General features: G+C 43.9%; 2 protein-coding genes across 2 annotated transcripts in view; both read right to left on the bottom strand.

The window, feature by feature from the left end:
- The window catches only part of INSC (INSC spindle orientation adaptor protein), a 114,263-nt gene extending 104,105 nt beyond the window's left edge, over window positions 1-10,158 (bottom strand). Inside the window, exon 1 of the mRNA XM_037521691.2 lies at window positions 10,145-10,158. The gene's annotated coding sequence lies outside the window, so the exon portion shown is untranslated. The remainder of the gene's footprint in view (window positions 1-10,144) is intronic.
- An 11,656-nt stretch (window positions 10,159-21,814) lies between these two features.
- LOC119254585 (calcitonin gene-related peptide 2) lies at window positions 21,815-25,906 on the bottom strand. Its single transcript, XM_037521690.1, has 5 exons — window positions 25,875-25,906; window positions 25,139-25,233; window positions 24,761-24,898; window positions 22,523-22,707; window positions 21,815-21,949 (listed from the first exon to the last, which is right to left on the bottom strand). Exons 2-4 carry the CDS (start codon window positions 25,222-25,224, stop codon window positions 22,548-22,550), a joined length of 384 nt encoding a protein of 127 aa, XP_037377587.1. The 5' UTR covers window positions 25,225-25,233; window positions 25,875-25,906; the 3' UTR covers window positions 21,815-21,949; window positions 22,523-22,547.
- Window positions 25,907-26,898: the final 992 nt, after the last annotated feature.

Genomic DNA, 26,898 nt, shown 5'->3' with positions numbered 1-26,898 from the left:
GTTTTCTCCCCTGTACATTAGGGGGTACTGATGGGGTGAGAGCTCAGGCCCTCCTTGAAGTAAACCATAAACACTAAGGAAGAAACCAGTCCATGTACTCCTTAAACTTCAAAACTGAAGTTGCACATTTAATCTGGGACCTCACTAGCCAGGATGGGAGAGGCCTAGAAGCAATAACAACAACCAGCAGCTGCTATTTTGTAGCACCTACTCGTTCAAGTGCTGGAGAATATGTTCCTTGCAATCCCCAGAGGATGAAGGTCAGGGAGAACAAGATTCTGTCAAGACAAGAGATGTATGTGGACAAGAACTTGTGTAGCCAGAAATAGCTGTGAATGTGTGAGTGGGGGTGCCCTGTGACTGTTGGTGGGTGGGCACAGCTGTGTGCAGGCTCATCCTAATGTCCTCTTCTCACTGAGTGAGAGTGTGGTTCCCTCAAGCAGCCCTCCCACCCTGGACTAAGATAGTCAGAGCCCCATTCACTCCAGTGTAGAAGGAAAACTCTGAGCTTCCGCACTGCTGAGAAACCAAAGCTGCCTGACCCACAGAGAAGACATCCCAAGCGGGGACAAGTCAGGTCACCCTAGAAAGTCTAGGCTCAGATAACACTCCTTATCCCCCAGTTTCTACCTTTATCAGTTTGCTCACATACATCTACTAGGCACTCACATACATCTACTAGGCACTCACTCAGCCCATCACATCTACTAGGCACTCACTCAGCCCACCAGGCCTCTGCCACACATACTTCCAGGGCACAAACATGGGCACAGGGCATGCAGGCACATGCACCCTTCTGGGTACAGCCCAGACCCACCTATATGTAAATCCCCAGTTTTTTCACCCACACTCACACCCTGAAGCACATGCTAGAAAGTTCCACATGCTGACTTATTGGCCAGACATACTCCCTCCCACTGGCACATGCTACCACTCATAAGCACTCACACTAACACATTCCCACTATCCAAATAATGGCAAACATGCTCTGTCCCGGACTCAGCTGGCAGATCCAGGACCAGCCACTGAATCCAGAGAATCTAAGAATCCAGTGATTCCTCTTTCCCACTTTGGAAGCATGTCTACTTACTCTGAGTGAGCTAGCTGGTGTGTGTAGCCGCCAGAGGTGGCAGGGAGCAGCTGGGGCTCCATCCAGGGCCTGCACTACTGGCCCAGCTGGGCCGGCCCAACCAGAGGGGCCGCCTGCTGCCCCAAGCCCCCGCCCAGCTCTGCCCCCGCCTGCTGGGAGGTGGCTGCAGGACCCTCTACGACAGCGAGCTCCCTGCCAAGCTTCTGTCCGTGTCAGCCGCCACTGCCTGCTAGTCTCAGCGACCGCTAAGCTATTTTGGTGCCCCAGGCAGTGGAAACAGTGGAGCTCTCCTCTGTGGGGAGCGCTGGAATGGGGACGTGGTCAGGCCTAATTAGAGACCTGGCTCACCCTGGCCCAGCAGAAGTCACAGTGGGTAAGCACCCCGGAGCCTCAGAGCCATCAGGGCTGGGGTGCCCACGTATGCCCTGCATGCCAGCTTCTTGGGAAAGGAAGGGAAAGAGCTGCAATCATTTCCCCTTGGAGTTGAAACAAAACTAGGAGGGGTTTTGGGTGTGGTTCACAGAGGCCCTGCACAGAGAGCTGCCAAACACTGAGAAGCCCCCAAATGCCTGGAAGGCAACTTGGTTTATTCACCACAGGTGCTTCCCTTTGGAACTTAAGTCACCCACATCAGTCACCCTCCAGATCAACAACCTGCCAAAAATGACAAGGCTGGTTACAGTCTCCTTGTACTTAGGGCACATCAAACTTCCCCTCTAGACTTTTTCCTGTGAGATGGTTAAGTCTAGACAAGAAGCCTGACTCCTACCCAAAAGCTCAGGAATGTTGTATTTTTTGAAATGGAAGGAAACTGCAAGTTCAGTCCACCCAATTCCTCTCACCCTCCCATGAATCCCCAGGGGCTTCTAGTGACTCTGTGGGATCATGAAGCGAAGGCAGTCCTCAGGCTCCCTTGGGCCCTGTTCCCAAGCTTGAATCCTCTCATTGGCAGAAAGTTCTCCCTGATATCCAACCTAAGTTCTCCTTGTGCAAAGTAAAGCAATATGCTTACATGTGAGCTCAGGGAGAAGGGGACCAGCTCCCGTGACATAACCACTCCAAGGGACTCCCTGGTGGTGCAAGGGGTTAAGCACAGCACCATGAAGCAATCCGCAGCCTTTGCAGCATGAATTTGATCCCCAGCCAGGGAGAAACCCACATGGCGAGGCAGACCTCTCCTGTCTTGCCCACTGCTCCCCTCAGCAGTGTATTTCATTCAGTCTGCCTGTTCTGTTCCCAACTCTGTCTCTGGTGAATCCTCTCAGACACACACCCCCTCCACATCTCTGGCCTGTACCCCAGGCCAGAGATGTGCATGCATAAATAAATAAATAAATGCATAAATAAATAAATAAATAAATCTTTAAAAAAATAACCACTCCAAAGTCCCATCTCATGCTGTCTTGCTCGATACAAATACCCCCCCTTCCTTTTTTTAAGCCCCATATTAACAGGATGACTGTCCTGGCCTTGGATGCACTGAAGCTCTGAACTCAACCACCTTAGCTCCCTGGGGCCTCCTGGTTCTGTCAGTGCTCAAGTCACTGTCCCCCACAAGCACCTTCAGCTCATGTCCATCCATAGGGAAGAGACCGATTCTACTCTCCCATCACTTGAGAGGGGCTGCAGTGCCTCTCTCACAAGGGCTGTCCCAGGGCTTGGGGACAGAACTTGGGCTCTCAGCCACACACCTGACCGGACATTAACACCAGAGTCACTGTCTTCTTCAAGTGGGCTAAGTCTGTAGAATCTTCCCTCGGAGTCCATTTCTGAAGGATCTAGTGACATAATAAAAATACTTTGGCCTTTGTCCTCAAGAATACCTGACTTTGCCTCCTGACTATACTACTTTCTAGTTGTGAGTCCTTGGACAAGTCATTTAGCCTCTCTCTGAGACTGTTTTCCTATTGTTTAATGGGAATCATAATAATCCCTGCCCGGCTTACATGTTGTTGAAAGTATGAGATGAGATCTGGAAAAGTACCTGGAATGCTGAGGTATATTTTAGCATGCTAGAAATTGGACAAGATTTAGATTATAAACAGGATAAGTATTTAATTAAAAAAAAATCTCAGAAATCTTTTATTTCCCAGCCCAGAGTCTGCCTGGGTTTCAGGGCTAGCGAGGAATAGACTTGGTTTGCTACATGTACCCTGGGGGCAGTTGTTATGAACACTCCCCAATCTCTGTTTCCCAAAGTGCGCATGCACGCGAGCACACACGCGCACACACACACACACACACACACACACACACTCGCAATTTCCCATATACATACGGCACAGCCCAGTCTCCTGGATTCTTGTCGGCCCCATTGGCCCCAGCCGCCTATACCCTCGCTGGCCACCTCTCCATTCCCGGGGGGCCGCCTCATGGCTCCAGTCTTGGCCACAGCAACTCCAAGCCTCCCTATCGAGGCCCCTGCAGGCAATTCCTCTCTCCTGGCCCATCCTTCTGGGCCATGGCCCTGGCAAGGTCTGCACCCCAAGACAAAGGTGGTAGAGACCTTCTCCGAGGCAGTTCAGAACTGAGCATCATCCCCCTCCGCCCCCTCCCAGCCTGCCTGGCTTCCCAGCACTGTCCTGCTTAATTCTTAATGGAAATTCCATCCCCGACATCGGCCCTGGCTGGCTCAGGGAGTCCAGACTTGGGCCAACAGCAAATTCCACCCAGAGACAGGAAGCTTCCTGACCATACAGAGGCACGCACATACACATATGTACGCCCACACATGAGCAGAGACATGGCCTGAGATAGTCACAGACTCAGATTTACCCAAACACACTGATACACAGAAAGACCATAAGCCTCCTAGTCACTGACATTTATTGCTTGGTACTAAGTACTTTGGGGGTATCAATCTCTTTAAGCTTCACAACAACACTAGGTTCTGGCATCATCCCCAGTTTATACGTGAGCATGGGAAGGTTACATAACTTGTATGTGGCATCTAGTAATAATAACCTAATACAGGAGCAGCAGGAAGTGCACTCAGGAGCGTTGTGCCACCAAAGTAACCTTTTGTAGAAGTTATTATGACTTCCATTACACACACAGGGAGAATGGAAACCAGCTGGTTTAAATCAACTGTCTATGATCTCACGGTTTGTGAGATGAAGGGAATGGCTACACGAGATGCGTGGGCACCCACATGGCCAAGAGGGAGACACAGTAATCAGGCAAGCACACACGCAGAGGCACAACCACAAATAGTTTCTTGACCAAAGCAGAAGCCTCAGGAATGATCCAGAGCTGTGTCAGGAAGGTCCTCTCCAGCCTGCCTACATGTTCTTCTTCCTTCCTGACAACCTATCCCAGTAGCTCCACCAACATCACAAGTCACTTCAGAAAAGACAAGTTAAGACCTCAATGAGGGTGGGTCTCCCTGGTCGTGCAAGGGGTTAAGCACAGCAGTATGAAGCTGTCCGCAGCCACTGCACACAAGTTCGATCCATGGCAGGCCAGAGAGCTACCCACATCGCGCAGAAGACCTCTCCTGCCTTGCCCACTGCTCCCCTCATCAGTGTATTTCAGTCAGTCTGCCTGTTCTGTTCCCTACTCTGTCTCTGGTGAATCTGCTCACCTGCCATCCAGCACCTCTGGCCTGTACCCTAGTTCTTGTATGCATAAATAAATAAATCTTAAAAAAAAAAAAAGACCTCAATGAGGGGAAGATTTCAGATTTACAGCTCAGTCGGCAAAGGAGTAGTCAACCCCAGCCTCAGCTCCAAGTCCAGTTTGACCAGTACAACCTACAAAGTCACTGGAAGGAGGGTTGGGTACATCTTCTGAAGGGTCATAATCAAACTTCATGCAGGGAGGACCTCAGAGCCCTAGGGAATGCCCGGGCTCATCCAAGGAGCGCTTGAGGTCCAGCTGAGACTGAACAAGGCCCACAGGACAAGACATGGCCCAAGATCCCAAGTCTGGCAGAACAGAGCCTGTGTGCTCCAGTGGAATGCAGCCATATTACAAAGAGATGGCAAGACTTTGGTGGGAAGGGGAGTTGGGTAGAAGAAGGGACAGAGCCATAATGGGGCACAAACAATGAAGTTCAGAGCCCAGGTGGATGAGGGAATAGGCCTGCTGAAGAAGATAGAAGAAGATTCTAGCAAGCTCAGGAACAAGTCTACTGCTGGAAATTTCCACACTAAGCTAGACAGTTTCAAACAAGAAGAGGAGCGTGCTGACCCTGGGCCTCCACCAAAGAATTCCCCATAGAGAGTGCCCAGGGAGGCTTGTCTATCTAGAGCAATCTCTGGTGTGTCTAGTGGTTTCCACCCCTACTGCATCCCAGAATTCTCTGATAACCAATGCTATCTAAAGGCCGTCTTCTCTGTGGCCTGAAGGCAGCTTGGCCCTGTGGGGCATCTACACTGGCAAAGGGTTTAATCCCCACAAATGAATGTGAAATCACGGTAACTAATAACTTGCCTTTCTAAAAGGTCTGGCAGTCACACTTTGAGGACCACTGTGTTATAGAATAAGAGAAGGTCAGAGATCCAGTCAGTTCAAAACAAAATGTGCAGCCTAGTCTCTAAGCACAAATGATTTCTTCTGAAGAATTCCTAAAGAAAGAATTTACATCCTGCCGTGGCTGTACTCTCCCTTGCCCAGTCCCTATCTCCCCACCTTCTGTGCCCACCAGACCTGTGCTGGTGGGCACTGCCATGGCTCTCTCTGCCTCCGTGCATGCCCAGTAAGAGTTGACTCCTCTACCCTGTCTTCCACCTGCTTAGAGAAGGTTATCAAGATCATGATGTTGCACAAAAATAGCTGACGACCAAGCAGGCTCTCAGTTCAGGGATGGAGATGTCAGATCAGATGGTCAGGATGTTGGTGGCTGAAACGCCAGGCCAGCAGAGAGACGAGAGATGAGCATGGGTCCCAGGACCCACTGCTGCAATCTCAGGGCTGGCAATCCCCTCCTGCATCCCTCCAACGGGCACATGAGGACACACCCTGCCTCCCAGAGTGACAGGGGAACAGGCACAGGAGGGCTTGGGAGAGGGAGCTGGCCATGGAGTCCCAGACAGGCTGGTGCTAACATGCCATTGGCTCACTTGTGCAATGGCCCATGGATCCTTCCAGACTTTGCTCTATCATGTTCTCCAAAGGGAAAATTTTCCTTAACTCCCAGAGCCAGTGTGACAACCTATAATATAATTAGAGCGGAGGAATGTAAGGGCCAAAAGAATGAGTACAAAGCTCTGAGTGCAGGGTTTCTGAGATATTATTTTCCACCAGAATGACCTGAGGAGGGGGAGAATGAAGTGCAAACCCAAAGACCTCCCTCAGAGGTTCTGACTCAGCAGGGGGTGGTGAGCCGAGCCCAGGAGCACCTCTCTTCCCAGCCCCATATTCAGTCCCTTTGTGTCATTGGCTTGAAACTGGCCATGGTGGGAGTATTTATTATACCACAAAATGGGCAAACACTAACAAATCATGACATTTTGTTCTGTTTTACTTTGCTTTATTTTGGAAAGCCACTTGTGGATAGGATCATTCACCAGCACACCGCAGGGCCTGAGGTCTCTTTTTTTCAAGAATCCCACACAGTTATGATGAAGGTCCACTAGAAAAACACTCAAGTGACAAGGTTCTAATCCAAAGCCCTCATTTTACAGAAAGGGAAACTGAGACCCAGTGAGGAGAAAAATCGTGATCAAGATCACCATTATAGCTCCCTCGTGGACTGAGGGCTGCTTGGTTGAGGGTATCTGGGCTTGGGAAGGTAGGTTGGGGATGACAGCCATGCCTGTTTTCCTGAGTCTCGCACCACACACCAGCTGTGGTTAATTGGCCAAGTGAGGGAGGGCAAGAAGGCCCCATTCCTGCAGGTCAGTCAGATTTTGGAATTTGAATGGGGGTCCCAGAGTCTGTGAGTGGGGGACCGACCACCTGATTGCTGGGCCCAGGACAGTAGGCACGTGAGCCCCAGCTGCTGAGGGCCCCAAGGGCTGCTTCATCCATTCCCAGCCTTCAACACTCAACTCCTCATTGAGTTCAAAGAGATTCCCAAGCATCCTCCCAATGAATTCTGTGTCTTATTTAAAATAACAAGCTATTTTTCCATGACTCATGACCAAAACCACCTTCAGAAACACAGCCATAGAGCCACTTAGCGAAAACAAGAACCCAAGATTTCTGCCCCTTTTTCTTGTACCCTCAGACAGGATGCAAAAAGATGAGTGAGTGTGCAAACATGCAGCTCCCCAGGGTGGTGGAACCCAGGGTCATTCCTAGACCTGCAGCATCCACAACCCATGGGATTGCATGGGAAATGCAGATTCTCAGGCATTTCCCCAGAGCCACTAAATCAGAAACAGGGGCTAGGTTACAGCAAGCTGTGGCCTTATAGTCTTCCAGATGGTTCTGATGCCCACTGAACTTTGGGGAGAGCCTCTCCAATGGAAGGGACCATCGTTTTTGTCTCCTGGCAATGAATCAAAAGCTGTTCTGCTCAGGTAAAAGAGGCCACTGAGCTGTCAGGCCAGCACCTGCTGTGCAGTCAGTCATGCCCCTTCCTGGCCAGCCTCATCTGCACAGTGCCCATCCATGCTGAGCTATGACAGAGGCCCTCTTTTCAAAGACCGAGAGACAACATCTGTCAAAAAAAAAAAAAACAACAGAACAAGCTCAGTAGACATGTCAGGAAGTGCAACTTCTGTCATGTCTTGGTACCCAACTGAGGGCGTGACTCGGTGCATTGCTGGGTCCTCTGGATTCTCAGAGGCTGACTCTGGCTGACTGGGGCACAGCTTTGGTGTCCTTCTGGAAGAAGGGCTGCCAAGGGCCTGGCTCTAGAAGCCACTTTGGCCTCTCTGGATTGTCTACAATTTCCTCTGTTTCTTCTGCTCCCGAATTCAGGGAGAAAGATGGGCCTTGAGGGTAAATGAAGAAGTGAGATCACGGGGGAATGGGCAAAATAATCATTAACAGCTACATTAATAGCTATTTTGGATAGAATTCCACGGAAGGGGCTGTGGAGCCATGGAAGAGTCTGCCCAACAGAAGCTGTAATCTCAAAACCATGGCACCAGAGCAGGAAAGAAAGTCTATAATCTCTCTCTGCTCTTCTGTCTTAACAGCCTGTGGCTTCTTTGGCAGAACCCAACCAGGGAACCCAAGTGATGTGATCTGAGGACTAACTTCTCAGGATCCAGAAAAGAGCAGATTCAGGAGGGAGACGCTGTTGGGCAGGGTATACTGTGCAGACAGATAATAAACAGAACCCGGGGAAAAAACAAGACCTAGGTCCCCCCTCCTTTTCACTTAAATCTCTCTAGAGAATCACTGAACTCTTCAGAAAGTCTCTAAATTGCCATAATGGTTTGACAGACCCAGATTTATAGCCTTGGCAAAGGGCCTGTCAAAGATAGTAGCAAGAACTTTAGCTATGCCATCAAGCATACACAACCACGCCATGGGAGCTTCCAGAAAAGTTTCACCAGGAGATGAAAACTCTGACAGTTTGAATAATCAAACAGCCTTAATGCCAACTCCCAGATACATTACTGAGAACCGATGGACAATTGCCCAGAAAGGATACTTCTAACAGAAACTATGCCAGCCTATGACTTTATAGGAGAGAAAAAATTGATTTACTTAAAATTCTCTGCAATTAATACCCACCTAAGATTTAAAAGGTCTGGTCTCAGACATACCATTCTTCCTAGAGGGAAATTCTCCAGAATTTACCCTCATTGGGAAAGCTGGGAGAAATGGGAGGACACTAAGACCCTTCTAAGAGTGAAAAAAAGAATGTGCTGCTTCGTAACACTCTTGCCGGAGGTAATTTAGTCCAGCAAGCAGTGAGTGGAAGCCAGCTTTGTGCCTGGAAGTGTGTACATCACCATGATCAATTTAGTCTCTGACCTCAGGATGTTTAGAGTCTAATAGTGAAGAAAATGGCATAAGTAGACGATTTCCATATCAAGAGATCATTAATAATAAAGATGTGCCAAAATGCCCCCCTACAAATATGGATTTCTGCTTTACATATTTTAAGGCTGTGTTATTAGGTACATATACATTTAGAATTCTTACATCATGTCAGAAAATTTAAAATTTCAATATTAGAAGATGACCCTCACTATCTCTAGGATGCTTATTGTCTTGAAGTAAAAACTGATATGGCTATACAACCATTCTTTTGCATAACTTGTTCATTCTTATACTTTAGCCCTTTCTGTAGTCCTTTTAGATACTTGTAAAAAGTCTGTAGTTAGATTGTCCATATTCTCTTTTGTTTCTCTTGCCACTGGAGACAAATGCACAAAGCTAATGTCACGGTTCTTTCCCCTATGTTTGCTTCGATGTATTTTACGGTTTCAAGTCTTACATCCATGTCTTTAATCCATTTTGAGTAACTTTTGTGTGAGGTGTGAGATGGTCACCTAATTTCATTCTTCTGCATGCAACTGTCCAGTTTGAAAATGACAGGTTTTAAAGTAAGTTTGGTGTGCTACAATTTTAGAAACATGTGCAAACTATATAAAAGAGAGAAAATACATGATTAGTGGAGTATTTCTCAGGATGAAATGACTAATAAAACTCTCCCTTCTTTTTTCTTTCTTTCTTTCTTTTCTTTTCTTTTTTTTTTTTGGCTTTTTCCTGTGTCTTCTCAATTTTCTACATTGAATATTTTTATTTTATAATTAGAAGTGATTTGATTTTTTAATTAAAAAACAAATCCTGCCACACCTTTACCATTGAGTCCTAGACAAACTCTTAGATAAAAACCTCCCTACTTTCATCTTACCCACCCCCAACTCCAGCCAAAGACAGGCTGAGGTAAAAGAGCAGTCCTGTGTCAAAATGCAGATTCTCATTCATACCTTGACTCCCGCCCACTCCCCCACTCATTGCTCTCTGCCCCAGCTTTCGACCTTTGAGAGAAGTAGGAAAGTAACAAAATCAGTCTCACCATGACTGAGCTTTTCTCAGCCCCTCGGTATCTCAGGCAAATCACAGAGAAGGAACTTCCAACCTCCTTAAGAAAGATCATGTGGTCTCAGAATCCTGAGGACCTTCAGTAGGCCGTTGGCTTACCTCTGTGAAGGAGGTATCGTTCTCCCATTTACAGGCCAGAAAACGAAGGCTCAAAAAGAGGAAAGTATGAGAGGTGAATCTGGGCGATCTGCCTGGAACCCTATTGGGGAGGTCGGGATCCTGAGAGTTTAAGTGCCTGCTTGTTGCGCCCTCTGGTGGAGAAGTGGCTGCTTCGCACCCAGAGGGATGACCGGGGGAGAAACCAGGTTTTTTTGATTTTATGTTTGATATCCTCATCCAACATTACGTTAAAATGCACCTCTCGCACACATTAAATATCATTCATATACAACTACATTAGAGTTGAGTTGGAGTAAACCAGTGGACATGTAGATATTTAAATAGATTCTCATGTTTTACCTTTTTCGTACTTTGAAGCCATTAACTTATGCTGGAAACTTGAACATTTTTGTGGGTTCCAAAAAAGTTTTTAGTCATTTGCCCCAATATTCTGGGATCTGAGTGTTAAAAAGTTTGGACCTCTACCCCAGTGGATAGCACTTGGCTTTGGGATTTCCAGGGGTTAGAAGGAGCAGGGACCAGCACTGTGACCACAGTTTGGCTAGGGAAAGACCCACAGTGGCTGAGGAGATGGTCCAGGCCCAGTCACAATCAAAAAGAGAGATAATAACATGTGTTGGCAAATGTGGAGAAATTGGATCCTTCATATACTACTGTAAAAATGTAAACAGGGGTTGTCACTTTGGAAACTAGCCTGGAAGTTCCAAAAGATAAAACTAAGACTTAACTTTTACCCAGCAATTCCACTTCTAAGTATATATTTGAGAGAACTGAAAACACACGTTCACCCAAAAACTTTCACTTTAATGTTCGTGAAAGCATTGCTCACAAAAGCTAAAAAGTAGAAGGAAATAAGTTCCACCAGCTGATGAATGGATAAACAAAATGTGGTATATCTATAAATGGAACAATATTCATTCATAAAGAGGAATGAAGTACTCATACATGTTACAATATAAATAACTTGAATACATGTTAAGTGAAAGAAGCCAGACACAAAAAATCACATATTGTATAATATGGATGGGGTGAGAGTAATGGGGAAAGACTACTAATAGGGGTTCTAGGATTATATTATTGTTGCACAACTTTGAGAATATACAAAACACCACTGAACTATGTAATATAAAGGAATGGATTTTATGGTTATATGAATTATGTCTCAATCATAAAATAAGAGGAAGGATAAATAAAGATTTTTTCCATGAAAGAAAACTAAAAAAATTATTCACAGAAAGAGGGTGCTCAATATGGTAAATATCTTGGTAAACGTAATAAACTATTTCTTTTTAAAATACAATAACTACTGACAGCAAAATTTGTAACATTCTCCATTTATATAGTCTTTCAATGTGTTTCAATGCCTCTAGTGGTAATACCTATGACACCTGTAACATTAAAGAGAGGTGGATATGCATTCCTCTGAAGTTATAACATTTCAATATTACATTTGAAGTGGTAAGTATTAGTTTGAAGCCACCTATGAAAAGTTAGGTATGTACACCGTAATTACTAGAGAAACCATTAAAAAGTAAAAATAAAGAAATATATTCAAAGGCCAATAGGTAAATTACAATAAGATACTTTTAAAAGTTTAATAAAAAGATTGACCTAATTTTAAAAATTAGTCAGGCAAAGGAGATGAAAGGAATCTCCCACCCTCTCTCCCCAAAATCATAAAGATCACAAATAGAAATCAGGTAACGAAAGTGTTCCCCCATCCAACCAAATTAATAAATATAGTAAATGTAAATAACTAAGCACATCAACTAAAAGACATTGACAATTAAATTGAACTTTTTTTTAAAGACTCTAGTATACATGGTATACAAAAAGAAAACCTGAAAGATAGTGTGTGTATATGTGTATGTGCGTGTGTGTATATATATGTGTGTGTGTATATATATATTATAAGATATTATATATATATATAAAGTAAAAGAAAAGATGGTCAATGCCTTTAGTCTTTAGGGAATGCAAATTAAAACCACAATGATATACTAACATATGCACATTAGTGGAGTTACTGGAACTCTCACATATGTCTGCTGGGAATGCAAATAATACAGTCATTTTAGAAAACATTCTGGCAGTTTCTTTTAAATTAAATATATACGCCGGCCATAATGAATATGGTAGATATTAATTGAACTATATTAGCAATCACTTTGAATGTCAATGATCTAAATGCACCAATGATTATCAGAGTGGATCAAAAACAAAACCCATTATATATTATTTGTAATAAATATTAATGCACACACAGATTAAAAATAAAGATAGATAAAATATACCTTTCTAACATTAGTAAAAAGAAGACAAGAGTAGCTATATTAATTATATTACTTTCAGAGCGTACTTCAAAGTAAGGAAAGTTATTGTGCGTAAAGAAGAATGTTGCACAATGATGAAGCAATCAATTCTCCAAGAAGATATAACATTCTTAACACTTATATGTCAAACAACAGAACACAAATGTGTAGTTTTGCATTATGCAAGGAAAAACCTAATAGAAATGCAAGAGAAATATATAGACCCACTTTCATAACTGGAGACTCAATACCCCCCCTCCATTAGAAAAAGACAGAATCAGCAGGCAGAAAATCAGTAAAGACATAGTTAAACTCAATCACGACATCAACCAATTGGATATAATGAACATCTATAGACATCTTTATCCAACAACAGAAAAAAACACATTCTTCTGTTCACATGAAATATTCACCTAAATAGACCGCATCCTGGGTGATACTACAACACACATTAACAAATTAAAAAGCACTGAAAACATACAATGTCTGCTCTCAGACCATAACTAAATTAACTTGGAATCAGTAAAACATGATAATTGGAAAATTCCAAACTACATAGAGAGTAAACAACATATTTCTAGGTAATACACAAACCAAAGAAGAAAATGCAAAAAAAAAAAAAAAAGAATTTTAAAGATTTTAACTGTATGAAAATAAAAACACATTTATCAAAATTTTCAGAATGCAATGAAAGTACTAGAGAAAAACTGTTAGCATTGAATGTAAATATTACCAAAGACAGACATCTAAAATAAATTACCTAAGTATCTATCATAAGAAACTAGAAACAAACAAATTAAAAGGAAAGAAAAAAATCAGAACTATGCCATCAATCAGTAAATTGAAAACAAGAAATGAATAGAGAAAACCAAAAACTGGCTCTTTGAAAAGATCAGTGACCTTGATGAATCTCTACTCAGGCAAACTAAGACAAAAGTCATAGGGCACCAGTTACTATTCTCAGAAATGAAGGAAACACATGAATGCAGAACCTGTGCACATTAAAAAAAAAAAAAGAAATACTATAAACAACTACACCCACAAATTTGATAACCTAGTTAAATTGGACCAATTTCCAGAAAGACACAATTTGCCAAAAACTCAGACAAAAATGAACAATGAACAAGAAGAAGTAGAGAATCTCAATAGGGTTATATTTGTTAAAGAAGTGGAATCAATAATTAATAGCTTCCAAAATTGAAAGTTCCATAGCCACTGGTCAAGTCTGCTGGACATTTAAGAAAGAAACCAATTCTCTATAATCTATTTCAAAGGATAGGAGGAAAGGGTATATTTCCAATTTACTGTGAGACTAGCATTATCCAAATAATGAAACCAGACAAAAACACTACAAAAAAAGAAAATTTACAGAACAATATTCTTCATGAACATAGATACAAAAATTCTCAATAAAATACTAGAAAATAAAAGCCAAAAATAATAATAATTATTATACATCTTGACCAAGTGGGATTTATTCCAGGCATGGAAGAATGGCTCAACATTTGAAAATCAATTAGTATACTACATCACATCTGGGGAGTAAAATGACAGCATGGTCTTTTCACCAAATGCAAAGAAAGCATTTGACAAAATCCAATATCTATTCACAATTTTTAAAATCACAATAAACTACAACTAAAGGAGAATTTTATCAACCTGATAAAGAGTATTCACCAAAAAAAAAAGCCTACGATTAACATCATATTTGAAAAATTTCCACAATGAAAGAGTTGTCCCACTAAGATCAGGTACCAAACATGAATGACCCCTCTCAGTACACCTTTTCAACATCACACTGAAAGTTCTTGCTAATGCAATAAAATAAGAAAAACAAAAGGTATACATATTGGGATGGAAGCTATAAACCTGCCTTTGTTTGCAGAGAAATTGATTATCTATGTAGGAAAATCTGAGTTGATTCACTTAAACCAACCAGTGATTACAGCAAGATTGCAAGCTACAAGGTTAATATACAAATATTAACAAGTGAAATTGAAATTAAAGACAACATTGAACAAGTGAAATTGAAATTAAAGACAAAACATTGCTTATATTAGCATCCCCCCAAATGAAACATTTAGGTGAAAACCTAATGAAAAATATATAAGGTCTGTATAAGGAAAACAGATTAACTCTGGTGAAGGAAGTCAAAGAAATTAATAAATGGAGAGAGACGTCACATTTGTGGACAGGACAACTTGACATTGTCAATATGTCAGTTCTTCCTGACATAATCTATAGGTTCAACACAATCGCAACCAAAACCTTGCAATATGGGTATTGACAAAAGTTTATATGGAGAAGAATAAGAGCCAGAGTAACCAATACAATCTTGCATAACAAAGATGGAAGACTGACTCACACTATCTGACTTCAAGCCTTACTATAAAGCTACAGTAATCGGGCCTCCCTGATGGTACAAGGGGTTAAGCATAGCACTGTGAAGCTGTCTGCAGCCTCTGCAGCATGAGTTGGATCCCCCACATGGTGCAGCAGATCTCTCCTGTCTTGCCCACTGCTCCCTTCAGTAGTATATTTCAGTCAGCCTGCCTGTTCTGCTCCCCACTCTGTCTCTGGTGAATCCTCTCATCCCCTGCACCTTTGGCCTGTACCCCAGTTCTTGTATGCATAAATAAATAAAATTTTTTTTTTTTTAAGAAAAGCTACAGTAATCAAGACGGCGTGGTGTTGGAGAGGGAACAGCCAAAAGATCAGTGGAATAGAATAAAGAACCCAGAAAGAAAAGCCCATAAATATTGCCAATGGATCTTTGACAAAGGAGCAAAAGGAGTAAAATGAAGGAAAGAGTTTCTTCAATGAATGGTGCTGAAACTACTGGACATCCACATATAAGACAATGAATCTAGACACAAATATTTCACAAAAATTAACTGAAATAGCTCATAAGCCAAAATGTAAAATTCCTTTATGACAACACAGGAGAAAACCTAAATGACCTTTGGTCGGATGATGCCTTTTTAGATAACACTAATACATGATTCATGAGAGAAATAATTGATAAGCTGGACTTGATCAAAATTAAAACCTTTGCTCTGCAAAAGGCAGTATCAAAAGAATTTATATGCAAGTCATATGCTAAGAGAAAATACTTGTAGAAGACACGTCTGGGAAAGGACTGCTTTCCAAAATATACAAAGAGGTCTTGAAACTTAAAACATAGACCAAAAGCTATGCATAACAAACACTGCACCAAAGATGTACAGATTTCAATTAAGCAAGTGAAAATATTCTTCCTATCATATGTCATCAAGAAAATGCATATTAAAACAAGGAGATACTACTACACACCTATTAGAATGACCAAAATCCAAAACCCTGATTGTGGCAAATGCTGGCAAGTTATGAAACAACAGAAACTGTCATTCATTGTTGTTAGGAATGCAAAAAGGTTATGAGACACTTTGGAAACCTTTTTGGTGGTTTCTTACCAAACTAGACATACTCTTACTGTAGTATTCAGCAACAGCACTCTGTGGAGTTGATACAAAGGAGTTGAACACTTGTCTCCACAAAAACCTGCACACAGTGTTTATAGCAGTTTTGTTCATACTTGCCAAAACTTAGAAGCCACCAAGCTGTCCTTCAATAGCTGAATAAACTGGTATACTCAGACAGTGGAATACTATTCAGCACTAACAAGAAATGAGCTATCAAGCCTTAAAAGACATAAAAGTAAATGCATCTTATTGAGTGAAAATGTCATAGTATATGATCCCAACTCTATGACATTCTGAAGAAGGCAAAACCATGAAAAAACTAGTGGTTGCCAGGTGAGCAGAGGGGAGAATGACAAACAGAGCACAGATTTATAGGACAATGAACACTATATGTGTTCATTGGATGGATATGGATGGATGGATATGTCCACACCCATAAACTGTATACCACCAGCAGAGAACTCTAAGATAAACCATAGACTTTGGGTGATTATAATGCATCGATGTAGGCTCATCCGTGGTTAAAAATATATATACTATTCTGGTGGGTGATGTTGATAATAAGGAAGGCTGGACATGTGCAAGGGAAGAGAATATGTAGAAATCTCTGTCCCTCTCAGTTTTTGTTGTAAACTTAAAACTGCTCTTAAAAAGTCTCTCTAAAAAAAAATGCAGTGTAATCTAGTATAAAACTATGTAAAATATGCATATAAAAGGAAGGCAATATAAACAAATCATAATGGTTGAATCAGTCTTATTGAAATCATTTTTCATATCTTGACCTTTCAAAGTTTCTGTAATTACTTTTTTGTTTACTTTGTTAAGCAATACAACTGTGTTATATTACATGCAATAATGAGCAGAATATATAATACTAAGACAGAATATTTGTTTTCTGTTTGTTTTTAAGACAGACTGTTTGGTAGCAATTATCAGAAATGTAAATATATATGAGCAAAGATTTAAAAGTAATTGCAAGAATAAGACTTTTTAGGAAATATATATATATATTACATATGTGCACTTTCAAATGACTCAGTAATTCCATTGCCACGTATTTACACAAAATAAATGAAAATTTATTATATTGCCTTCCTAGGGATACTGTAACAAATTACCACAATCTTGGCTTCTTAAAACAACAGAAATTTATTCCTTCATTGTTCAGGAGGCCACAAGTCCAAATCTAGGTGACGTGGCACACTCTCTCCAGAAAGCCTGGATGGGAATCCATTCATTGCCTCTTCTTGCTTCTGATGGTTGCTTGGTGGCTTAGCTTCTCTGGTTGTGGCATTATACCTCTGGCATCACATTATACCTCTCACATCACATTATACCACTGACATCACATTATACCTCTGACTTCACTTCTCTGTGTGTCTTTTTTCTCACTCTGTCCCTTTTAAGTGCACACCACCAAATTGAAGTTCCATTTGGAGACTCCAGGATACACCCATTTTAAAATCTTTAACTTAACTAGCAAAGATCCTTTATCCAACTAAGCTAACATTGACAGTTGCCTGGGGCCAGGACATCTACTTATTTTCTGTGGGACTCCATTTGGCCAATACACTTCACACAAAAATTTATACCCAAAGTGTATACCAGCTCTATTCATGAATACCAAAGCTGGAAACAACCCATGTCCCTAAATGGGTAAATGGATTCAACCCTAATATATCCCTACAACATAACACTGCCCAGCAAGCAATGAAAAGAACCAAACTGTTCATAGAAGCAACAAGATGAATAAATCTTGAATGTATTACACTAAGCAAAAGAAGTCAGACTCAAAACTAGATATTAATTCCAGTTGTATGACATTCTGGAGAAATCACCATTATACAGACTGACACCCTAACAGTAGCTGGAGTGACTGAGGATTGAAGGGACATGGGGGAATTTAGGGGCATGATGAAACAGTTTTGTATTTTTATTTGCGATGCTTACATAATTCAGTGTATTTGTCAAAACTCATAGGACTCTACACCAAAAAGAATGAACTTTTCTGCAGGTAAATTTAAAAGAGATACTGGGACTGGCACTCTGTAAATCACAGTTTTCTTTTTCAAGTAGGTCCCCATTAGCTTCTGGCAGTTATAGGTGCTAAAAGGAGAGAAGAGGGCATGAAGAAGACACTTGCTCCTTCCTATTTTAATTTCTCACTCTGTTGGCATTACACAGGATTTCTTTACTTAGGCAAGGATGTTGGATCCAGCTTCCAATTTTGTTTTCCCATATTTCTATTTTTTTAAGATTTATTTATTTATACAAGAGCTGGTGTACAGGCCAGAGGCGCGGGAGAGAAAGAGGATTCACCAGAGACAGAGTGGGGAGCAGAACAGACAAGACGGTCCGCTGTGTGGTATCTCCCTGGCCAGTCGGGAATCAAACCCACGCTGCAGAGGCTAAGGACAGCTTCACAGCGCTACGCTCAACCCACTCAACCCGCTGCACCACCGGGGAGGCCCGCCCATATTTCAAGAATGATTTTGTTGTGCCCCTTCACAGACAGCAACCTCAGCCTCCACCATTCTCAGGGGTCTGAGAAGCCTCCTCCAGGTCCCTTTGTCCTCTTGCCTGTGTATGGTAGCCATGCCCTTCCCTTTCTATCTCCAGCTACCACTTGTTTTCTTTTGCCTTCTCTTTTTTTCTCACCACCATCCTTTATACCCCTTTGGCCTTTCTCTCTCCTCCCTCTTGCCAGAAACCTCACTATTTTATTAGTGACTACTCACTTTCATAGTATTTTGCTTTGTCAAATCATCTGTTGTATAAACATCCAAAATATTTGTCTTTGTCATTTGGACTTGCCTTATTGCACATAATTCCCTTAAATTCTTTCTGTTTTGCTGTAAATAGCAACATTTCATCTTCCCTTATGGATGAATAATATTCCATTGTGTGGATATACCACATCTTCTTGATCCCATCCTCTGTCACTGGGTATTTAGGTTGTTTCCATGTCCCAACTATTATAAATAATGCTACAATAAGCATTGCATATAATTTTTTGTATTGATAGTATCATGTTCTGTGGAGAGATGCCCACAAGTGGGATTAACTGGGCCACAGATTATTTCAATTTTTAGTTTTTTAAGGTAAATCCATATCACTTTCCAAGATAGCTGCATCAGTCTATAATCTCACCTTTGCCTTTCTGTGCCAACCTCTTAAGTCAATTTCTTATCTTATTCTTTCTGCTAAAATGACAATGTGCTTTCTATTTTACAACTAGAACTTGACTGATAGAAAGGCAAAGTCTTTCCTATTCCCTACAAAGTCCTATTGATTTGTCCTCTCCGTTAATTCTCTGATGTCTTCTCCTACTTCTCTTTCCCCTCTCCCACTCTAGATCTGAGGGCACACAAGAAATACAGAATAAAGAGGACCATTTGAGTCCCCACAGGAATGCAGTCATCAAAATTTACAATCTGAAATCTACCCAAAGAACACAAAAACACTAATTCAAAAGGACACCTGCATGCCTATGTTTATTGCAGCACTATTTACAATAGCCAAGATATGGAAACAACCTAAATATTCAAAAACGGATAAATGGATCAAGAAGATATGGTATAGATACACAATGGAATACTACACATCGATCAAAAAAGATGAACTCATGCATGGATGGAGCTGGAAGAGATTATGCTAAGTGAAATAAGTCAGTAGAAGAAAGATAAATACCAGATGGTGTCACTTATATGTGGAATATAGAGAAACCAAACAAAGGATCAAAAAAAGACAAACTTCAACATCAACTCTTGAAAACTAACCATACACCGGAGGCATCCAAGAGGGGAGGTTCAGAGGTGGATAGAGTGGGAGGGATAAGAACAGGAGCAGGGGAACACAAAGGACTATGGTGGAGGACTATGGGTGCATTGGTGTTGGGAGAGCTATAATGACCACACCTAAGGGGAAAAATCCAATATTGTCAAAATATTAGCAAAATGCACAACAATGGTGCTTAATTAATTTCAAAAAGTAGAAGTCAAGTGAAAAAAAAACTATTACTTTGGTAACAGTTTTACCTAAGGTAATAAAATTTTACCTTGCTGTGGGGAGGCATGGGGGCGTGGTGGAGATTTCACAGTGTGGAAAATTCTATTGGATCTAATGTCTCCAACAAACAAATTACAAGAAGGGAAAAAAGTGATGAGAGGGGCCCTCCCTCTAGGTTAGAAGAGCCTTAAAGCATATTACATACATGATATGTCTAACATACATTTTTGAGGAATTTGAACCATGACTGATGAGATATTAAAGAATTTGGTAATTACTGATAATTTATTTTAGTTGTTAAATGGAATTCTGGTTATGTTTAAGGAATCCTTCTGGCTTAGAGAGACATGGGGAAATATTTATAGCATATCAAACCATGGAGGAAGGGGAGTTAATGATGAATAAATGTAACAACATTGACTATAAATTGGTCATTGTGAAGCCAAATGTCTTCAGCAGTATAACAAAAAACCACAAATTAAGGGCCTCCCTGGTGGCTGGCACAGGTGTTAAAGTCTCAGCGCTACGAAGCTCTCCCCAGCTGCTGCAGCCTGTGTTTGATCCCCTGCCAGAGAGCTGACCCACATGGCACAGCAGTCCTCTCCTGTCTCACCTGCTGCTCCCCTCAGCAGTGTATTTCAGTAGCTCTGCCTGTTCTACTCCCCACTCTGTGTCTGGTGAATCTTCTCACCCCCCCCACCACCACTTCTGGTCTACACCCTAGTTTGTATATGCATAAATAAATAAAAATAAAAATCTTCTAAAAATATACTACATATTAGTTATCTTAGAAGCAACAAATGTTTACTTCTTACAGTTCTGAAAGCTAGGAAGTCCAAGATGAAGGCACCCACAGATTCAGTGTCTGGCGAGGGCCCACTTCCTCATGGATAGCAGACTTCTCACTGTAACCACTCACAGGAGAGGGAGTAAGGAAGTTCTCCCAGGCCTTGCTTGTCAGGGCACTAATCCCACCCATGAAAGGCTCACCCTGATGACATAATCGCAGCCCTCAGTCCCCGCCTCCTAATACTACCACTATGCAGTTAAGGTTTCAGCATCAAATGTTGGTGGGACACAAAACATTTAGTACAGTGCCAAACTCTGCATAGAAGGAATTCACTCTAGTATATAAAGAATAGGTTATTTGTGTGCTTAAAATCTTCCACTTGTTTTCAAAATCTGAGGGTCTACAATGTGATGTAGTTAGGTCAAAGAATAGCTCACAGGTCTCTGTTAACCTCAGGAGCTATTGTGAGAAACAATTAGTGACAGTGGTTTCAACTATAAACTCTAGATACCAAAATCGAGGTCTGCCACTAACCATCTGTGTGACCTTGGGTTACACATCTCTGTGCCTCCATTTCCTCAGTTGCGAAGTAGAAATATGAATAGTATCACTCCCATGGAACTGTCATGAAGAATAAATGAGTTGTAGGCATGAAGTATGGTCTTGGAACATCATCTGGCCCATAGTAAGCACTCAAAAGTGTCACTATTGTTTTTATTGCCTAGGAAAACAAGTAGAAATGAATCACCAAGATTTTGAAACAAGTATATCCAAAATATGTTTTTAATCTTGATGAAGTTCACAAATGCACGATATTGACATGGGCTTAAACAAAAATACCATCATGTTCTTACATGACAAGGCATAGCATCCCCATCACCCTGTGTGCCAGAGACCACAGAGGCAGTGGCTCATGTTTGGCAGAGCTGCATAACCAACAGGGTAGCTCTCAGAGAACCAACTTGCTACCAGATAAGCTGATGAGAGATGTCAATACATTTCCTGCACAAAAAAAAAAAATCAAATATAAAAAGGATGCACAATAAATATGGAATTAGCTTATTTTGCATTCCATTTCATTCCTTTCAAGTGACAAAGGTGCTTTTATTCAGTATCTATTAGGATGCAAACAGGTATATCTTCCACGGAGCCTTCTCCCCAAGTTGTTCTCAACAGAAATAAATAGAAGTGGTGAGTTCAGCTTCATGGTAACCTGAGAAGAAAAAATACATAAATGAAGAGGTAGAAGGAGGAGGAGGAAGAGAAAGAGGAGGAAAAAAATTAAGCATGTCAACAGAATAATCACAATTATTACTGAAAAGAACAGGAAGGCCTTCTTTAAACAGCATTTATAAATTATGACTATGAGGTGTCAGCAGACTTTTAAGGCAAATGATGAGAAAAACAATTCAACAGTCACTGCTGACATTAGCAGTAGCATCATGACTACAGCCCATGACCTGGCTCTGTGAGTGCTGGTCAAGAGGTGAGTGCTTTCTGAACCTTGGTTCATTAACAACCAGTGGCCTTGGCTAAGCTTTGCCCTCCCGTTATAAATGTGCCAATTTTTTTTTCATTTCTCTTCTCAGAAAGATGGCGATGATCTCTGCAGCCTATCCTAATGCTATATTGCCTAGCTGAGTTAGAAAGAACTCACTGGCTCAGGAAGAAGAATGTAATTGGAGAGAAGAGACCCGAAGAAACTACCAAGTCCAGTGGGTTTCAAAATGTGGGTGTCACCTCCAACCCCCTTCTCCCTCCCATCTGACAGCTCAAGGGCAGTCACCTTCTTCCTTGAGTTATTCAGCAGCTCAGGCCTGAAGGTCCCTTCGGCGACGGCCAAAGGCTTCGGAGCCCACATCCGTGGGCACAAAGTCGCTTTTCACCACGCCCCCAGATCTGCTCAGCAAGCCTGCCAGCCGGTGGGTCACACAGGTGGCAGTGTTGCAGGACCTCTTCTGGGCAGTGACGCTGGTGGGCAGGATGGGGAAAGAGAGAAAACTGGTCAGTGAGAGGGTGGGGTCTGGGGGAGGAGTCTGCCCCCTGGGATGTTCATAAAGAGGATTGCAGCTCTTCTGCGTGCCACTTAAGAAAAAGCGTTTCTCCTAAATGCAATTATGAAAGCTGTTAGGAGAAATGATCTGGCAGTCTTTGCTAGGAGCCCTGCCCACAGACTTTCATGAAAAAAACCCAGTTCTAAGCTGTGGGGCGCATGCTGACACCCTGCACTTGCCATCCCTTTGAGACAGTTCCTTTGGAAGCAGGAAGGAGTGGTCAGCAAAAGCCCAGTCCCACCCCAAGACACACAGGGTACATACAGAGACTGCACCACAGCCTTGGCACCGACAAGACCACTCTTCATGGGGACATTAAAACTCTCTGAAGACTTACCTGGAAGATTCAGAAAACAGCGATTGCCGCATCGCCCTCAGCCCCACCCCCAGAGGGACTTACCTGTTCCTCAGCACATCTGTTCTGGATGCCAGAGCTCATTCACAGGTACCACTTACCAAGCCCTGTCACCAAATCTGTCAACAGGTGTCCAGTTACCCTGAGGCTAAAGCTAATTTTACCTGGGCTCTGGGCACTCTCACATCTTGGGCAGGGACCAGAGTCATGACCAGCACAGAGCAAATCCTTTCAGGAAATAGGTTTATCAATCAGTGATAAGACATGAGAGATGAAGCAGGAATTGGAGGACTTCGCCATGAAATCTTCTGAGTCTTAGAAATGTCCCTTATTCTTATGTCTAACCTCTCTGACTCCTGCTCTCTTTCCTTACATCCTGCAGTTCCCAACACTCTGTCTTAAGCAAAGCTACCAATACCAGCTTCAAGAGCAATTAGGGTGCAATCTACATGCATTAAGGTTCACCAATGGGAGCAAGAGAGGAACTCAGGAAGGAGCAGAAGGTGTTCAGTTGGCATCCTGGGGCACCCCCAATTGGGGAAGTGGTCCAGCTCCAAACTTCTGGCTATGGCCCTTTTCTTGCCAGGTGTTTCAGGCCCAAAGCCGATGCTAGAGAACGTATGAAAGTTGTTCAGGTCCTTGGCGTACGTGCCCAGCACACAGGTACTCAGACCACTGCACCGCTTAGCTTTGAGCCGTCCAGGCTGCAGGGAGAAAACCATGCCAGACAATACCATGCAGCTACCGGCAGTCATGCAGAGGGTATGACTAGAGAAGGAACAATTTGAGCAGGGACAGGAGGGGCAGGCAGAAGGGCAGCTCACACCTCCTCCATGGGGAGAACTGGGAGGCATGCAGAGCCAGGGCAGGGTGGGTGGGCTGTGGTGGGGAGGGGGTGGCCTTTTCTGGCCTTCCTCATGCTGCTCAGTCCTTTGTGCTCTGCAGAGAGGTTCTCAGGGTGGATGCAGGTGCAACAAGTTCCACTGCCCAGACACTGCTGGGGCCAGGCCAGGGGCTGGGATGTGCTCCAAGCTCAGGGTGCTCAGGGAGGTAGAATTGGGCAAGGGTGTTCCCTCAGCACCGTGGCAACATGCACATCTACATCATCCTGCACAGCCAAAGGTCCCCACACCTACCTCAGACACTGCTCTCCTTGAGCCCACCCCCTGCACGGCCTGTGGCTTCACCTTGCAAATGAAAAATGAAGGTCCCTTGCAGGTGTGGGAGAACAACACACACACATTAAATTTCTAGAACATCCCAAGATATGCTGGGTCCATCCCCTGGATCCATGCTTTCCAGTACTAATTCAGCCAATGCTGGGAGGACTTCTCCGTAGGGCAACACCAAGTCCCTGAGTGAGTCCACGTCTCCACATTTCTTTTCCTAATATCTTTCAGAAGTGGATCATGTTCATGTCTAGCCACAGTCCCTCCAGCTGTACCTGGACCTCTTCCAAGGACCCTGACGGAGGCAGAGTCTCAGGTCCTGGTGAAGGCCAGTCTGCTGTACTCCTGAGCAAATGCTGTTTTTCCTACCTTTCTGGACTATGTCCACTCCTACTGTGGACTATGTCCACTATGGCCACTCCTACGTGAGGAGTGAGGAGCCTTACCTGGAGCCCTCAGTCTCCTGCTCATCCTCCAGCTCATTGGTCTTCCTCTGCACATAGGCCTTCACCAGTGCAGCCAGCAGGAGGCGCCCCTCTTTCTCACTGAGTGAAGCCGGGTCTGGGAGGCTCTCCAAAGCCGTCCTGAAGAGGGGAAGCAAATCCAACAGGTTCTGAGCCCCACTTCTACCTCCTCCCCAGCCAGGTTTCCAGTTCTCCGTGACTTTCCCTGAAAATGTGGCCTCCCTGACTCCCGGCCCCAGGGCTCATGGACAGCATCCTCCCTAGAGTGTCCCTCACGATGCTGGAATATTAAAGTTACAGAACTGCTTGACCCCAGGGGCAGTGGAAGGGGAGTGCTCTCCGGGCTTCAGGCTCTCTCACCTGAATGGCGCAGCCTGGAGACTGCTTGCTTGGCACAGGACCAAGATGCTGAAAGCCAGGAAGGGGGAGGACTTTCCGAAGCCCATGATGCCTCTCTGTAAAGGGAGAACGATGTTACTTCTCCACCTAGATCAAGCACCTTCCAGAGCGCACAGACCTGGGTTCCAGTACCGGTTCTGCCACAAAGGCCTTCTGACCTCAGGCAAGTTGCCCCACCTCCTCAAGCCTCCCGAGTTCTGTTCTTGTGCAGAACGGACTGATGTGAATATCAAAAGATACTTTGCAGCCTGGTGGAGCAGGAACAAGTGTCCTGGGGTTTGGAGGCGGGGCAGGAAGGCTGCTTCAGCTCAGTGGGAAGTTAGGGAAAAGCCACACAGATGCGCATGCATACAATAGAGCCACATCTTTTGCCCTCTGCGGACACCAGACACGGACCCACCCTTTTGTCCTTGCTCTCCCACTGCACCTGTCTTCTCAGGGACTGAGAAATCTAGGACTCCCTTCCTCTGGTCTACACCTCGGGCCAAAACGTGCAGGGAAGTTAGGAAGGGTAAAATGGACAGGAACCCTAACGTCAGCCTGTGGGGATGGATTTGGGGATAAATTCTAGGAGCCGGTTATGAGGGTCTCTGGGCTCTGCCCAAAGGAGTTCAGCCTCTGCTGAGCGACAGATGCCGGGCGCTAGCACCGCCGCTGCACTGCCCCGGGTTCGCAGCCACGTCCCAGGGATGCTCACGGGCTGGAGGCGCCAACCGCGAAGGCTCAGGGATCCAGGTCCAAGGAACCAAGCGTGATCCATGAGGACACAGACTGCGCAGGGCACGCCCAGACCAAACTCTGGTAGGATGCTGCGCTCCCACCGGCACCAACGCGGGCCGCAGGCACTTTATAGCGCCCAAATGAAGACCGAGGGTGCTTGTTAGCACCCACTGGAGCTAATTGAGAGTAAAGTTGCTGATAGTCCCAACCATCCACCTTCTCCCGAGCGGGACAGGGAGCTAGGAGCACCTGGCTGCAGGTGAGTCGGAATGGCTGTGAGAAGCAAGACAGGCAGGCAGGCAAATGAAATAAACTGCCAAAACTATTCCAAAGCAGAGTAAAAAGTTCCTCACCTGGCTACTCGAGTTTCAGAAGAGCGTGCCGCGGGTCCACCCGTTTGGACACAACGCCTGTTGTGGGCGTCTGCTCCGCGGAGCTCTCTGCTCTTATTCCAGTGAGGGCGGGAGGGGGGTCCCCACGAGTCGGCGCGGCCAATCCAAAGTGGCCAGGATCCAACCAGTTCCGATTGCGTCATTTATCTTGCTCCCCGCACCGAGTCACTAGGGAGGGGAGCCGTCCGCTCCCGGCTGTCATTTGCAATGAGGTCATTGCTTGGAGAGTTGGAAGGCTGGGAGAGGGTGGAGGGCCTTCGACGTCCAGAAAGTGGGAGCAAGTCGGGAAGAGTTTGGAACAACGGACTGTACATGGGGCCAGAGGTTCTCGCACTTTCTCCAGGCTCCTACACTCTTCTGCCATGCCAGTTCGGGACCCTCGAGAAGTTGACAGTAGTCCTGGTTTCTAAAGGGATCTCAGGTGAAATAACCCACCGCGATGGAGGGGTATGTGGGGGAGAGAGGCCTTGAAAGGTTGCTGCCTTTGGCAGTTCACATGGTATTCTGTCTCCACATCTCCCCCACCCACCCCGCATCAAAACCTTCCCTCCCGGCGCCTGCTTCCAGGGACTGCAAAGTTGTTTGGCTTCCAATCTGGCAGCCAAATCT

Source organism: Talpa occidentalis, unplaced genomic scaffold (assembly GCF_014898055.3).
Source record: "Talpa occidentalis isolate TD23 unplaced genomic scaffold, MPIMG_talOcc4v2.1 talOcc4.3, whole genome shotgun sequence".
Taxonomy (NCBI): Eukaryota; Metazoa; Chordata; class Mammalia; order Eulipotyphla; family Talpidae; genus Talpa; species Talpa occidentalis.
Note: the sequence above shows the minus strand (reverse complement) of the source record. Positions and strands in the feature narration are given on the sequence as shown.